A 15,578-nucleotide genomic window follows, 5' to 3' on the forward strand; every position below is an offset into this window, starting at 1 on the left:
CAACAATTACCCGGTGAGGTAGGTGGGGCTGAGAGAGCTCCTAGAAGCTGTGACTGACTCAAGGTCACCCAGCTGGTTTCAAGTGGAGTGGGGAATCAAATTTAAATCCCACAGTTCCACAACTCTCTACTGCTGTTATTTATATGGATCACTTCATTAGATTAACCAATAGGGTTTCCCCCCCTATTTGTTTAACTTTGCTCCTCCTGCTACTCTTCACTACCTCTAAAAAAACTTAACCACAGATTTGGTCAGGATGGAGAACAGTACCTCTCAGTTATCACTTTGCCCCAGGGGACCAGCAAAGTCTAGTCCTATTACTGACCTTTCAAAAGACCTGGAAGATGTATCTATATACAATTACTTGAAAAGGCTGGGTAATATAGAGATATATTTGAAGGAATATACTTATATAGAAGTATTTATGAAGGAATGTTCTTATTTGTTAGGAAGGGATCCATTTTATAAGTTATCACTTTAATTAGAGATGGGCACAAAACGAACTACGGAACAAAATTCTGTACGGAACGGCCGGTTCATAGTTAAAGAACCACGTGTTCCATGGGATTGCATTTTTCCGAACCAAACTTTTCTTACCGTTCCGTTGCCGGTTCGGACACATTTGGCGCCAAATACACCCTCGCCAAGGCAACAGTGGCAGTCTTTAGCTTGCCCCCAATCTGAGGCCTCCAGGCTTGATTGGCAGCTCTCCCTGCCAACTAGAGAGCTCCCACTCTGGCCTATCCAGCTAGGAAAAGGTGGGGAGGGTTAGAATCTCCAAGGCAACTGAGGAGATGGGCCTTTAGCAGCCATGGTAACACCAATCTCTTCCTTCCAAAATCATGTTAGGCAGATTTTTCTGCCAACCAGAGTGCTCCTGTGTTGTTCAATCTCTTGGCTTTTTCCATAAATAGGGGAAGCCGTGTGATTCCTGGTTTCAGTTTCTCTAGAGTGGAAGAGGGAGGAGAACTTGGTGGCTGGCTGTGGTGTTGGGACTGGGATTAGAACTTGGATCTTTGGCCTGCACTTCTGGCTGCTGGAAAAGGAGCTGAAAAGCCTCTTTTCTTTTCTCTTGCTTTCTTGTTTTTCTTACTGACTGGGGACTGGGGAGGTTGTTTGGGGAAAGGGTGCTTTTTTCCTTTCTCCCCTACCCCCATCCTAGTCTTAGCTTTTCACACACACCCCAGCCTAGTCTTAGGCCTTTGAGTACAACTGTGGTCTTCTTGCTTGACCGAGATTTTTATTTGCTTTTATTTTTCTTCTTCTCTGCTTTTTGGAGGCTTTCTTTTCTGGTTCAATTTCTGGGGGTTTGCCCCTCCCCCAGGAACTTCACTTTTATTTGCTTTTCTTTCTCTCTTTGTTTATTGGAGGGTCTCACTTCGCGTTTGTTTTGTGGGTCCCCCACTCCCAGGGAGCCTGACTTTTCTGTTAGATCCTGTTAGATGCATCTGAAGAAGAGAACTATGATTCTCAAAAGCTTATGCTACAATAAAGTAGGTTAGTCTTAAAGGTGCTACTGGACTCTTTTCTATTTTGACTTTTTTATTAGCTCTCTGTGTGCATCTGTGTGGTGTAGTGCAGTTTTCTCTTTTTCTGCACACCCCTTTAGTGCCCTTCAGTTTTCTTTTGTGTGCCTCTACAGCCAGTGCCAGTGACTGGGTGGTGTTTTGGGGGGCTCTGGTGCTCTGACTCACACCTGCACGGGGTTGCTCCACTGACTCAACTGTGCACACCATCAGTGCACACACAGTTTTATTTTATTTTGAGTCCCTTTCTGTCAGCGCTCGCAGTCGCTGCTGCTGGGTGGGGCATCGGCTGGACCTGCCCTGACGTCAGCGGGGTGCCAGGGATGCCGCAGGACCCTGCTCTGTGGAAGGAGGGGTGGTATACCTCACTCAGACTCCCTCTCAGTCCACTCGCTGGCCGGCTCAACCTGGGCTGCTCACCCTCTGTGATCTCCGCCATCCCTTCCTCCAAGAACTCTCCTCCAAGCCTCTGCTCTCACACTGCTCTACTCCTACTCCACGCCATCGCTCCTCCTTAAACCCACCACCCCAGAGCTCTTCCCAGCCAACCTTTATAGGGCTTCCTTTCTCCGCCCTGCCCTCCTTCCAGCCTGGTCCTGGGATGCCCCAAGTAGTTGCAGCTGGGGTAGCTGATCTGACTCCATTGACCAGCACCAGCTGTGTCTTGTTGCCTGGCTGTCAAGCCTCCCTGACTTTGCTGATTGCCGAAGACAGGCCCAGCTGCGGCCCCTTGGCTGGCTGCCCAGCTCCTCCCACAGAATGCCTGGGGCAGCTCCACCTGGAGTTGCTTGGCTCCTGGCACTCCCTGAGCCTGGCTATTGCCTTCTAGCTGCTGTATAGGCTGGGGTGTGGCACTGAGCTGTTGGGGCTGCTTCTCTTCATCAGGTAAGGGCTCTGCTTGGGCAGCTGCTGGGTCCCTATTTCCCCTGCCCTTGCCCTCTCCCTTCGTGTTGCTTGGCCCCCCACCCTCCCCTTGGAGGGTAGTACTGGCTGGTCCCTCCCTACCCCTTCTAGCCCCCTGAGGCTTTGGACCTTCGTCCCTTTCCCCTGGGGTGGGCAGGTTCTGGCCCTGGCTGCCAGCTGGGGTGGCAGGGCAGCCACCTCCCAGCTGCCTCCCATTGCTTCCTCCTGACGAGGCCGGGGGCTGTGTCTCAGACCCCAGACACACCCCCTTAGCCCGGACGCTGGCTCGGGGAGGTCTGGCTCAAACAGCCTTGACATGAAGTCCGCATCCGTGTGGTTGGCCCCCCGGCAGTAGGTAATGGCGAATCGGTACAGCAGTAGGGACAGGTACCACCTCAGGATTCGGGGGTTGTGCTCTTTTATACGGTGCATCCACTGGAGAGGCGCATGATCCGTCACCAGCGTAAAGGGGTTATTGGCCAGATAATACTGCAAGGCCCCCATGGCCCATTTGTTGGCGAGGGCTTCTCTCTCGAGGGTGGCGTGTTTCTGCTCCGCAGGCTGGAATTTGTAGCTCAGGAACAAGATGGGCACCCTTCCTCCGACTTGCTCCTGCATCAAGACCGCCCCGAGAACCAAGGCCGATGCATCGGTTGCCAGGACGAAGGGCTTCTCAAAGTCTGGGTTCCAGAGCTTTGTGGTGTCCGACAGGACCATGTATAAGCCCTGGAAGGCGGCCGTCCGCTCCGGTGTCCAGCTGAGGTGACTAGGGCCGCCCTTCTTCCAGCAGTCCGTCAGAGGGGCTGAGCGGGATGCAAAATGGGGGATGAAGCGCCCGTTATTGCCGAGGAGCCCCAGAAATCGCCTGAGCTGATGCTTGGTTTGCGGCTGGGGCACATCCTCTATGGAGGCCACCTTCTCGGGGATGGGTGGACCTGCCCACCCCCTATGACAAACCCCAGGTATTTGAGTTCTTGGAACCCCACGTGGATCTTCTTGGGGTTGGCCTTAAGCCCCGCTTTCTGGAGCGCGGTAAGGACTCTCTCCAGGTGTTGCAGGTGGGTGGGCCAGTCGGGACTGAAGATGATGATGTCATCAATGTAAGCCATTGCAAAGTCCCAACAGTCCCTCACCAGCCGCTGAAAGGTAGCCGCCGCCCCATGGAGGCTGAAGGGCATGCGGCGGAACTGGAAGAGGCCCCGGGGGTGGCTAAGGCCGTCTTTTCCTTATCCTCGGGGCGTACCGGTACCTGCCAGTAACCTTTTGTTAGGTCGAGGGCGGACAGGTACCAGGCTGGCCCCAACTGTCCCACCAGGACATCCGCCCAAGGCATGGGGTACGCGTCGAACTTGGCCACCTTGTTCAATTCGCTATAGTCGATGCAGAAGCGGGTCAACCCATCCGGCTTTGGTACCAACACAATGGGGCTGCGCCACTCACTTTGGGATGGTTCAATCACCCCCAGGCGCAGCATCTCCTCTGTCTCCCGGTCCACCGCCTCCCACTGCTTCCGGTGAGTGGGTCGCCAGGTCACCCGTGCAGACTGCCCCAGCTGGGTGGGAATGGCGTGGTGCACTAGCTTCGTCACCCCAGGGCGCCTCGAAAAGACCCCGGGTACTCGCGTCCACAGGGCCCGCAGCTGGGCCTTCTGCAAGGGGTTGAGCTGCAGGCCCACCTTCGGCTCTTCGAACTCTGGGGTGCCGGCAGTCTATGGCAGCTCGCTGTCAGGGAGCTCTAAGGGGTCTTCGGTCAAGCCGCACTCGTCCTCTGGCCACTTGTGCTATTGCTTTAGTAGGTTTACATGCAGGGTCTTCCAGCAGCGGCGGCCGACCCCGCACTGAAGTTCATAGGTGGTGGAACCCAGCACCCTCCGAATTCGGTAAGGGCCCCTCCACGGGTCCCCCACCTCCTTTGGAAACGCCGAGTGGTGCACCAGAGCCTTCTCTCTGGCCTGGAAGGTCCTCATTCTTGTGCCCGGGTCGTAGGCAGCCTTCTGCGTCGTCTGTGCGCGCGTCAGCCGGCGGTTTGCCTCCACCTGGGACGGTTGCACTTGCTCGCAGAGCTGGCTCACATACTCCTGTATGGGGGGAGCGGAGCTGCTGGCCCGGGGACCCCACCGTTCTGCCAACCGAGAGCAACCGAGAGTGCCAGAGATGCCGCAGGACCCTGCTCTGTGGAAGGAGGGGCGGTATACCTCACCCAGACTCCCTCTCAGTCCACTCGCTGGCCAGCTCAACCTGGGCTGCTCACCCTGTGTGATCTCCGCCATCCCTTCCTCCAAGAACTCTCCTCCAAGCCTCTGCTCTCGCACTGCTCTACTCCAACTCCACGCCATCACTCCTCCTTAAACCCACCACCCCAGAGCTCTTCCCAGCCAACCTTTATAGGGCTTCCTTTCTCCGCCCCGCCCTCCTTCCAGTCTGGTCCTGGGATGCCCCAAGTAGTTGCAGCTGGGGTGGCTGATCTGGTTCCATTGACCAGCACCAGCTGTGTCTTGTTGCCTGGCTGTCAAGCCTCCCTGACTCTGCTGATTGCCGAAAGCAGGCCCAGCTGCGGCCCCTTGGCTGGCTGCCCAGCTCCTCCCGCAGAATGCCTGGGGCAGCTCCACCTGGAGTTGCTTGGCTCCTGGCACTCCCTGAGCCTGGCTATTGCCTTCTAGCTGCTGTATAGGCTGGGGCGTGGCACTGAGCTGTTGGGGCTGCTTCTCTTCATCAGGTAAGGGCTCTGCTTGGGCAGCTGCTGGGTCCCTATTTCCCCTGCCCTTGCCCTCTCCCTTCGTGTTGCTTGGCCCCCCGCCCTCCCCTTGGAGGGTAGTACTGGCTGGCCCCTCCCTACCCCTTCTAGCCCCCTGAGGCTTTGGACCTTCGTCCCTTTCCCCTGGGGTGGGCAGGTTCTGGCCCTGGCTACTGGCTGGGGTGGCAGGGCAGCCACCTCCTGGCTGTCTCCCATTGCTTCCTCCCGGTGAGGCCGGGGGCTGTGTCTCTGACCCCGGACACTTTCCAGCTGGGGACAGTGTCTGGTGGAGGTGGTTTGGGGGGCTGCCCGCTGATTCACATCTGCACGGGTAGCTTTACTGCCTGCAGGCTCCCCACTTGGACGCTTTGCCAGTGCAGCTCGCCTTTGCTGTGCGCGCACACACACTGTTTTATTTTGAGTCCCTTTCCATCTGGGGACAGTGTCTGGTGGAGGTGGTTAGGGGGCTGCCCGCTGACTCCATTTCTATGGGACTTTCCTGGGAGCACCAGCTTTGGGGATCTATAACTTGGAGATCCGTATTGCAATCTTCATGAAACTTGGAGGGTGGCTGGAGGAGAGCCTACTGAAAACTCCCTGCGAGTTTGGGCTCTCTGAGCATCAAGGGTTGCCGTCCTGGGCCCTTCCAAACCACGCACTGGTTTGGAAATTGGGTGAGTTCGTTAAGTCTGTGTTCCGTGGAAATTAACGAACCACGAACTGAGCGGCTCGTTTTTTTCGTTCCGTGCCCATCTCTAGTCTCAATGCCACTACTGATGTAAACAAAAACATAAACTGAAATCCCCTGTAAATGTCATGCTCTCAGTAAAGAGAATAATCTTGTTTACAAACGAAAGATGAAGGAAGTTCAGATAAAACACAAATGTTTCAAGGGTGCTACTAGTAAAATAAATGTCATGAACGTTTGAAGTTGCCTTCTATTGAATAAACCACTGGTCCATCAAAGTCAATATTGTCTATTCAGACTGGAAAGGGTTTTGCAGTTTCTTAGGGAGAAGTCTTTCACATGACCTACTACTGGAACTTTTTATCTGGAGATGCCAGGGGTTGAACCTGGGACTTTCTGTATGCAAAGCAGATGCTCTAGCACTGAGCCCCACTGCTCCTCCAAAACCAGTATGTATAATGCTTGATAAAGACATTTTAATATCAATGTTTTTCTCGAATATGGTGCAACTCACTGCATCTTTTCTTCAAATCAGTGGTAAAATCCAGTGACCCATGTGTACAAGGTTCAGGCTTTCCCCCCCTTGGTCCCCTTCTCCACCAGCAATCCATTCCGACCTTGGTTAAAACCAGGTTGCCATCTGTAACTGGTGTTCAGAACCTGCATAGTTAGAATTTGGAGCCAAGCATGTCCCAGTTGGATAATAATCTGTACTTCTTTTCAGTAGCTATAACTCTGGAATCTCTGGTCATCATCACTTTTATTTTCCAACTGTGACACTATTTCAGAACCAATTCAGAATAGATGCAACAAAACCTATGTAAAGCAAGGCAGCCCAGCTCTACATGTTGCAAACACAAATACCCTTCCTGAGGCAAGCCAAGCAAATCTCAAACTCTTTGCTTTATCTATTGCTAAATACAAGGAAAATCTGAACTGGCATTAGGAGTTCAAGGCCACAATTGCAATCTTTTCTTGTAAGGCTAGATCTCTGGGTCCTCTACTGAAACACACAGACAATAGATCCAAGGATGACAAAAAGTCCCCCTACATTTAAAGCATGAAATTTGCTACCACAACATATGGTGGTGACTGCCACAATAGCTAAATGGAACCTCCGGCCTCTGCTTACAGGTTTCTCGGGGACATGCAGAGATTGTAGGCTTCCTGGTCTGATCCAACAGATGGGAAACAAGAGGCCAGTATTAGGTGGGTTTCTGTGTTGGTCCACAGTAGAACAGCAGGATTCGAATTCAGTGGCCCCTTAGAGACCAAGATTTTCAGAGTGTAAGCTTTTGAGAATCAGAGCTCCCTTCTTCAGACACCCCAGAAACAAGAGGCCAGTACTGTCCCTGCCCTGTCCTTCCCCAAACTAACCTGCAAGAAAATTATTCTCCTTTTATGGATGAACTTCACAGCAGTGCTTTCTACTTAAATTTCAATCATTTGCCACATTATTTTTCAACAATACAAATTAATTTGCTGACAATAAGATAATAAACCACAGAGCAGTTAATAACAACACTTACATGTGATTAGATCTCCTTCCTCTGTTTGTTTTCTTTCCAATGACAGGAGTTCCAAAATGTTCAGGGTTGGTAAGTGGGAGCTGATCTAGTGTCTGTTGGTAAAGCATTACATTTGTTAGCATACACAGATGTGAGAGCCCAGAAAAAAAAACAGGGAACCCCCCCCCCCCCCCGTTTTCCCCATCAAGTCCTTTTTTCCCAGATGGAAAAATTGAAAAAATCTGGGGAAGCACTAAAAAGAAACTAGTTTTAAATATTTTATCTTTTATAATAATGAGCAAAATGCTTCTTAAGACAAGGGTTTTTACACTCAAAATGCGTAGTCTGAAAAGTTTGAGGACTTTTTCAATTTTTCCAGTGGGAAAACTGGGGGCACACTGAAAAAAACCTCCTATGAAATATTCTCTCATTTTGAATGAGGAAAACCTTGTCTTACAAAGCATTTCACTCAATCCAAACATACCACATGAATAGTCTGAAGATTTTTTTTATTTTTCCAAAGGAAAAAATGGGAAATTTGGGGGAACACTGGGGGGAAATTCCTCTTATATTTATAAATGTAAATAATTCTAGGAATAATTAATATACTTTAATGTGTTTATTAAGTTTTTGTCCAAATTAATACACTTTCTTTTTTTTACTACAGAACTTGTTTTCTACATTCATCTTTAATTTTTCCCATGTGTCAGATGATAAAAACTAAAGATGCAGCAGTCTGCAGTTCTTTCTCAGGTATTGGGTATACTTAGAATTTTAATTATAGAAAATGAAGATATTTATTCTTTTAAATTCCATAAATATCCCAAACAGGACAATTTTACATGCTTACTTAATTATAAATGATACATTTTATGATATTCAATCAGTTGACTAAGTTTAAGTTTGATAGGCAAGTAAGTGTTGCATATATTTCAATGACAGTCACGAACCCCGGGGGGGGGGGGGAATCTCAGGGTTTTTTCCTGTGGCTTCAAAATTTCCAGAAATTTTACATCTCTATTAGCACATAAATTTTCTTCAGGTAGTCTCCACCCTTGACCACCCTTGAATATTAAGGAATGAACTAAATTTAAAGTGAATTTTTGGAACAGGATCTAGTACTTACACAACTATCTATTTGAAGGAGTGTATAAAACACTGAAGGAGAAGAACAGGCTGTTGAGTCTCAGCTGACTCATGGCAACCCGATCTATGGGGATTTCCAGGTGAGAGACGAGCATAGGTGGTTTGCCATTGCCTTCCTCTGCACAGCAGAAGAAGCCATCCAAGTACTGACTGTGGCTCACCCTGCTTAGCTCCCGTGCTTTGATGAGCCTGAGCTATGCTGGACTATTCATTCAAAACACCTAAACAGCAATTTGGCAGTAAGAAGGGGATCTACAGACATTCTTGTCCCTCCAAATTTAACTCCTCAGTACCCCCAAACCCAAGATGCACTGCTCTTTATGGCAATAGCTGCTCCTTGCGGGTAAAGCATCAATAGAGGGAAAAAATCCAAAATTCCATTTTGGAGTAGCCCTGAAACAACAATTTCTCATTATGCTGGATGGTGGTTAATTGCTATAATTTTGTAAAGAAAAACCTCTTGCAGCAGATATACAAGTTGTGGTAAGAAAAGACAAATGATCAACAAAGAATTCAACTATGGGAACTGATTAAGAAGGGTACATTTCAGTCCCAGTACTCTGACATTTATGTATCCTTTGTGTTTGGAAATAGGTGTCCACATATATGATCAATTTCCAGTGGAAAACTGATAGGATTCAAAATTACTACGTTAACGTGATGTGTCATAGAAATAAACATATAAATGGTAGGGAGAGTATATTTCAGGAATTAAACCAAAATTCACTTTTCACTTGCTATCGCAGTAAATATGACTACAGCAAATGTCACAGTTGTGTTTACTGCTGTCATTACTTTGTACTACTGAACGCTTACAGGATTCAGTCTTAAGTACAATTTTTTGCATACCTGTAGCATACATGTTATCACTGAGAAAACAAATTAAAATATAACTTTTGATAAATCATATATTTTATAAATAGACAATATTATCTTATTGGATGCCCCATATTACATTTTGTAAAAAGCTACCTGAAGTAAAAGTTATGTTGCTCAAGCTATGATAACATATTTATATGACTTCAATAGCAAGTCAGAGGTCTCTTCAAACAGAATAATGATTTTCATAATGATTCACATTATCCTCCATTGTTTTCAGTTGAGTGGGGTTTAACTGTCCTTCCAGTAATAGCTAGGTAAACCTGAGTGGGGGCATAGCAAGTTGCTGCACAAAAACTTAAGAAACTTCAGAAGAGGCGTGGATTCGCAAAAGATACTTGTAATTAATTAATAAGTCTTACTTCACTTTCAGCAAAATGTCTCTCTCCTTTCAGGCAAAGTGAAGAGCGTCTAAGGGTCTTCTCATCTCCATCATCAAATACTATTGCAAAAGGTGAAAGGAAAAAAAACTGATAAGGCAAGTTTACCTTTGATGATACAAAGTTATTTAAGTTTCAGTTCTGCAGAGAACTAAATGCACTTTAATCACAATAATTACAAGAAGTCAGAATTCCATTGAACTGTTTTTAAGATTTTATCTAAAATATTCTGAAAGCATGTTCATAACAATATATCAACTTGAAAGTCAATAGGTTGGATCCTATCAACCCATTATGCTAATACAGACTCCTCTGTTGTAACTAGTCCTTTAGTTTCACCAGAGGAAGGCTCCACCGCTAGTGAAATGGGATCACAGACTCAACCCCATTGACATACATGTTTAACTTCTAACTGCTTGCTTACTGAAACTAATCATTGTGTCCACTGAAAATGACTAAGATGTAAGAGGATTCGTGCAATACGGATAAAGAATATGCTAATGAAAAATAAGGAAGAATAAGAGAACTGAAGGTGTGATGAGGTAGGCTGGCATTAGCAAAGGAAAGGCTGCCAACAGTCTGTGGCTGGAAGGTCATTGAGCAGAGGTATTGCCCACCCATCTCCTCAGAGATGAGGCCACCAGAGAGCACACCAAGTCCACCACCCACCCCTGCAGAGGCCTCAGGCTGGTAGGGAAGGAGGTTGAATCGTTACCCTGATTCACCAACTCCCATTGAGGCTCTCCTGCCCTTCTCTCTGAGCTAGCTCTATAGAGAGAGGAATAATTCCAACTCTGTTCTTCTTGGTTCAGGGCTGGAGGAGCTTAAATAGCTCCTCACAGTCCTTGTAATCCTGCCCTCCACCTTCCTCAGGATTGCAGTGAACCAGCCTATCCCACGTGTTGCCTTCGGTCCCTGGGAAAGGCTTGGGAATGGTCTGCGCCCACTTGAAGCCAGCTGTACTGTGGTCTCTTCTTGGCCTGACCCCATCAGGCCACTGTTAGGCTCTAGAGGTATGGCTTTGGTTTCTGGACTGCCAGAGTTTAAAGCTACCTTGCCACCCACTTCACTCATCCCATGAGGAAGCCTGGCCCCACAGCTGCACTGACCATCGGCTTTGCCTAAAGAGCTGTAGGGAAGCCCTGTGTCTTCTTCTCCACTGAGAGATACTGGCCCCATTCTCTTGCTCCTTCTTTCAGTTGTCTTGGGACAGACATTGGAGACTCTATGTGACTCTGGGCAAAGGTCTTTTGCACTACTTGAAGCTTATTGAAATGTATTGTTTATTTGTTAATTTCCTGATGGCACTATCAAGTTAACTATTAGCATAACTATACGCCATTACAGAGCTTAAAAATAGATGAATATACACGAGGAAACACTTATAATCTTAGGGCCTACATTCTTAGCATTTGTTGATTCTTTTAAGTTAGAAAGTTATACTTTGTTGATGTTGTTGATGTTTTTCTTTTGAAAAAAACTCTGTTAAACTAGAGTGTACTGAAAAGGGACTTGCTAAATACTGGGATTTTATAATTTACTTTTTATCCCCAATAAGCTACTAAAACGTTCAGAAGTTAGTTCTTGTATTGAATATCTCTTTGTAGATTTTCAAAGCAGCAACAACAAAGGCAAAAACTGCACAGCTATATGCTTGTCACAGACTTTAACAGGGTCACTCAACATTAAGGTTTCTTCTCAGATTAAGCTTCTTTTGGGGACCAAACTGACAGTATCCCTTTAACAAAATATACATTGGTTGTTGGGGGTTTTCCGGGCTGTATTGCCGTGGTCTTGGCATTGTAGTTCCTGACGTTTCGCCAGCAGCTGTGGCTGGCATCTTCAGAGGTGTAGCACCAAAAGACAGAGATCTCTCAGTGTCACAGTGTGGAAAAGATGTAGGTCATTTGTATCTACTCAGGAGGGGTGGGGTTGAGCTGAGTCATTCTGTAAGAGTTTCCCAGGGTGTGGAATGCTAATGGCGGGAGGCTTCACTGTATCCTGAGGCGGTTCTTTTGCATATGGATTGGTGCTTGATGTGCTAATCTTCTCTGCAGGGCTATTGTCGGGTGTGGAGTGTTTTGTTGGCCTCCACACCCGACAATAGCCCTGCAGAGAAGATTAGCACATCAAGCACCAATCCATATGCAAAAGAACCGCCTCAGGATACAGTGAAGCCTCCCGCCATTAGCATTCCACACCCTGGGAAACTCTTACAGAATGACTCAGCTCAACCCCACCCCTCCTGAGTAGATACAAATGACCTACATCTTTTCCACACTGTGACACTGAGAGATCTCTGTCTTTTGGTGCTACACCTCTGAAGATGCCAGCCACAGCTGCTGGCGAAACGTCAGGAACTACAATGCCAAGACCACGGCAATACAGCCCGGAAAACCCCCAACAACCATCGTTCTCCGGCCGTGAAAGCCTTCGACAATACATCAAAATATACATTACCTGAAATTAAATTATTGGTTTAATAGTCACTGATAATTTTAGACAGAGAAAGTTTCCAGCTAAGTAAAATATTCATAGTAACATCTACTTAGATGTGATGCATGATGCAAGAACATTGTAACTAGCTAGAAAATTATTTGTGGTATAAATGCTATAGAAATGTGTAGCCTGATCTCAAGTGCTGGAAGACAGTCTGTACAATGGGGTTTCTGTTTCTCTCTTTCAAGAAGTAACTCAAGAAGAACTGAGAGCCAGTGTTGTATAGCAGTTAGAGTGTCAGACTAGAATCTGGGAGATCCAGGTTTAAATCCCAACTCTGCCATGCAAATTTGCTAGGTGACGCTGGGTGAGTCACACACTTTTGGCTTAAGCTACTCCACAGGATTGTTGTGAGGATAAAACAGAGGAGAGGAGACTGATGCAAGTTGAGGGCAGAAAATATATATAAATAAATAATCTTCCACATTGACTAGCAAGATGCATTGAGACCAAGTGGAACACTTCAAAGGCAGCTTCCAACACTGCTTGAAAAATATAAGATGTCCAGAACTCTGCAGCATAATTTTTTATGGCCTTTAAAACTAGTGAAAAATACAGTCAGTTTTCCTTACCTACAGTATACCAACTAGCATCAGTTAATTTGTTGATGATAGCTTCCTGGTAAATCCCATCTGGATTCCTTACTTCCACCACAGTTCCCACCTAAAACATAAAAGCTACTTAGAGAATTTCCCAAAGAAATATTCAATTAAAAACCATTGGACATGTCATTTTGCATCCGGTTAAATATACTGCTCAATTTCTACTTTCAGAAACCAATGTAAATTACTTGAGCATAGTATCTGAAAAAAGATCTTGAAAAACACATCAAAAGGCATTTGGGAGAAAAAGCTGGACATTTAGCTATAACTTAACTGAGAAATGCTGACTTAAAAAAACAGGGTTAGCTCCCGTGAAGCATGAGTGGAAGGAGCTTGTGGTGGTAGATCTTTATTTGCTTTCTCCTTCCCCTAGCAGCCCCCTAGGGTGCCTGACAATACAATACAGGGAATGAAGAAGCCACGTAGGCAAAATTACTTGGGGCACAGTTGGCTGCAGTGAGAAGGGGGGGGTGCATCTGGAAAATGGCCCCTCCTCAAACCACTGGAAAGCTTGCTCCACTGTACTTCATCAGTAGAAGGAAAGCGGTAGGGGTGATTTCACCCATTCTCCCATCCTTACTAGAGCTTCCTGTGTCCTGTGGCATTTTCCACAAGCATTAGTTTTCTTGGAGACTTCGGGAGACTTTCTGGGAGAAGAACCACTTCTACAAGCATCTTTTTAACTTTGTAGAAACTAATCCATGCTTTTAGAAGAAAATATCGGGGTTTTAACATAAAATATACTAAAATTAAAATTTGTTTTGCAATTTTAAATTAAAGCCATTGGCCCCCATCCATCTTCACAAGAGCTGGATTTATAACAATTCATCTTAAACCAGACTAGCATGTGTCAAACTTTACTCTCTTTATCTATTTCTGCTAAGATGGTGTCATTTAAGACTAACAATATTAACAGATGCTACAAATGTGCATGTTTCACTCACAGAGAAAACACTGTATATAACAGAAGGTCTATTGTACAGAAGTGTACACTCAGATTATGCAGTGCATCTGTTTAAAAAGTTAAATTATAAAATTATATCATGACTAACCAAAGAAACTCATTTGCAAAATACTTCTGAAAAGTGGGTAGGGAGAGCCAATTTTCCTTCTTCCTGAAGCTCAAATTACATCAAATGCAGCTATTGAGTGTGAAGGTATCTTCTTGAGTGCTTTTTAGGAAATATATGTGGGATACGCTGGTAGGACAGGAGGGAGCTAAAAAGAACACTAAATGTGGTTCTTCGAATGCTGGTTCTTAGAGTTTGTACTTCTGATGCAAATTTTATAACCAATTATCTTGAAACTGTTCAGTATTAAGTAGGGAGTAAAAACCCTTGTATGACACAAATCCTGCTATGAGCAATACCAAGAGGAGCAGCATGCTTTTGATAGCATTTGTCATATACTACTAACTCCTGCCAAAGCAAACACCTAATGCTGTGACCAGGGTCAGATGTAGCTTTAAATAAATGAGCAGATAATGTAGATTGTACATCTGGATTCCCCTCCTCCCATGTCCTTTCCCCCCAATAAGCATAAAAATAATAATATACTTGTATGCAGTGTACGTACCCATACTCACACTGAAACTGTACAATATGTAGCTTGCAAGGTATTTGTCAATATATAAACAAATAATTATTTTAAAGCTAATCTCACTCACTTTAGCCTGAAAGTTAGTAAATCACAAATACTACCATACAATTGTCATTTTGCATATTTACAAGACCAAATTCACATTATAAATAACGGTTTTATAAAAATCAGTATGCCCACATGATTTTAAGAAGTTTCCTACTTAAACATCAAGATGCCCTTAAAAAATTTTAAGGATATTTTCATTTGTCTAGTATCACTCCTTTCTGCCAGCAGATGGTGAACAAGAGCTAATGGCCAAAGTTTTGTATAGAACAGAGGTCTTAAACAGTAGCCAGATGAACTTTTTACTTTTGTATCTCAAAGTTTGCAGTTTGAGCACTGAAGTTTCAACTTCTCTGTTATTTCCAAGAAGATTGAGAAGGAAGAATCTCTAACAACGATAAAACGGATCCCCCCCCCAAGGAACACATTTGTTTGGTCTCTTTTCTATTCACATTTTGGTTAAAAATCACATCTCTTTTCATTAACCTTTAGTTTCCTTTCAGTTTTCTCTACTTACACTCTATATACAGTGCACAGAAAGGGACCAGTTAATATTAATATTATAGCAAACAACAGAAAAGCTTTGTTTTTCCAACACAGAGACTACACTTGATTTAAATTTTAATGGTAATGAGAAGATATTAATTTCTATTTATTGTCTTCTATGAGATGCTTAATATATATTTGCAGTGTGCATTTTCATTTATTAGACAGGCCACTGATGAACTTTACTTATCAATACAAGGGAATAGCTAGTAAGATACACCCCCTTATAAGTAAAGTCAAGTGATCACACCTGTTTAGCATACAGGCAATTTATGCCCATGAGTCTACTTCCTGTAATACACAGGGAAACTTATTACATGACACTGTATGCAAGGCTAACAAATGTTTTGCATCACTGGCTAAAGAGGTAACTTTAGCTGGAAAAGAAGTTGCCAATCCCTAGATTAGACAGTCCTTTGCTGATACCAATCAGGCCTTCAGGAAAAGTTTCTGCAACCAACATGTTATTTGAGCTTAAACTGTATCTTGGATCACAGCAAGAGTCCTGTAGCACTTATAAGACT

The 15,578-nt window shown here is 45.4% G+C and overlaps 1 protein-coding gene across 2 annotated transcripts in view; it reads right to left on the bottom strand.

Annotated features, from left to right (window-relative positions):
- Positions 1-15,578, bottom strand: part of ARID4B (AT-rich interaction domain 4B) — a 185,219-nt gene that overhangs the window by 75,078 nt on the left and 94,563 nt on the right. For both annotated transcript variants that reach the window (XM_054976567.1, XM_054976559.1), the window contains exons 5-7: positions 12,835-12,925; positions 9,746-9,825; positions 7,380-7,471 (exon numbers count right to left, since the gene is read on the bottom strand). In XM_054976567.1, coding sequence (XP_054832542.1) covers positions 7,380-7,471; positions 9,746-9,825; positions 12,835-12,925 — 263 coding nt within the window. The remainder of the gene's footprint in view (positions 1-7,379; positions 7,472-9,745; positions 9,826-12,834; positions 12,926-15,578) is intronic.

This window comes from Eublepharis macularius, chromosome 1 (genome assembly GCF_028583425.1).
Source record: "Eublepharis macularius isolate TG4126 chromosome 1, MPM_Emac_v1.0, whole genome shotgun sequence".
Classification (NCBI taxonomy): domain Eukaryota; kingdom Metazoa; phylum Chordata; class Lepidosauria; order Squamata; family Eublepharidae; genus Eublepharis; species Eublepharis macularius.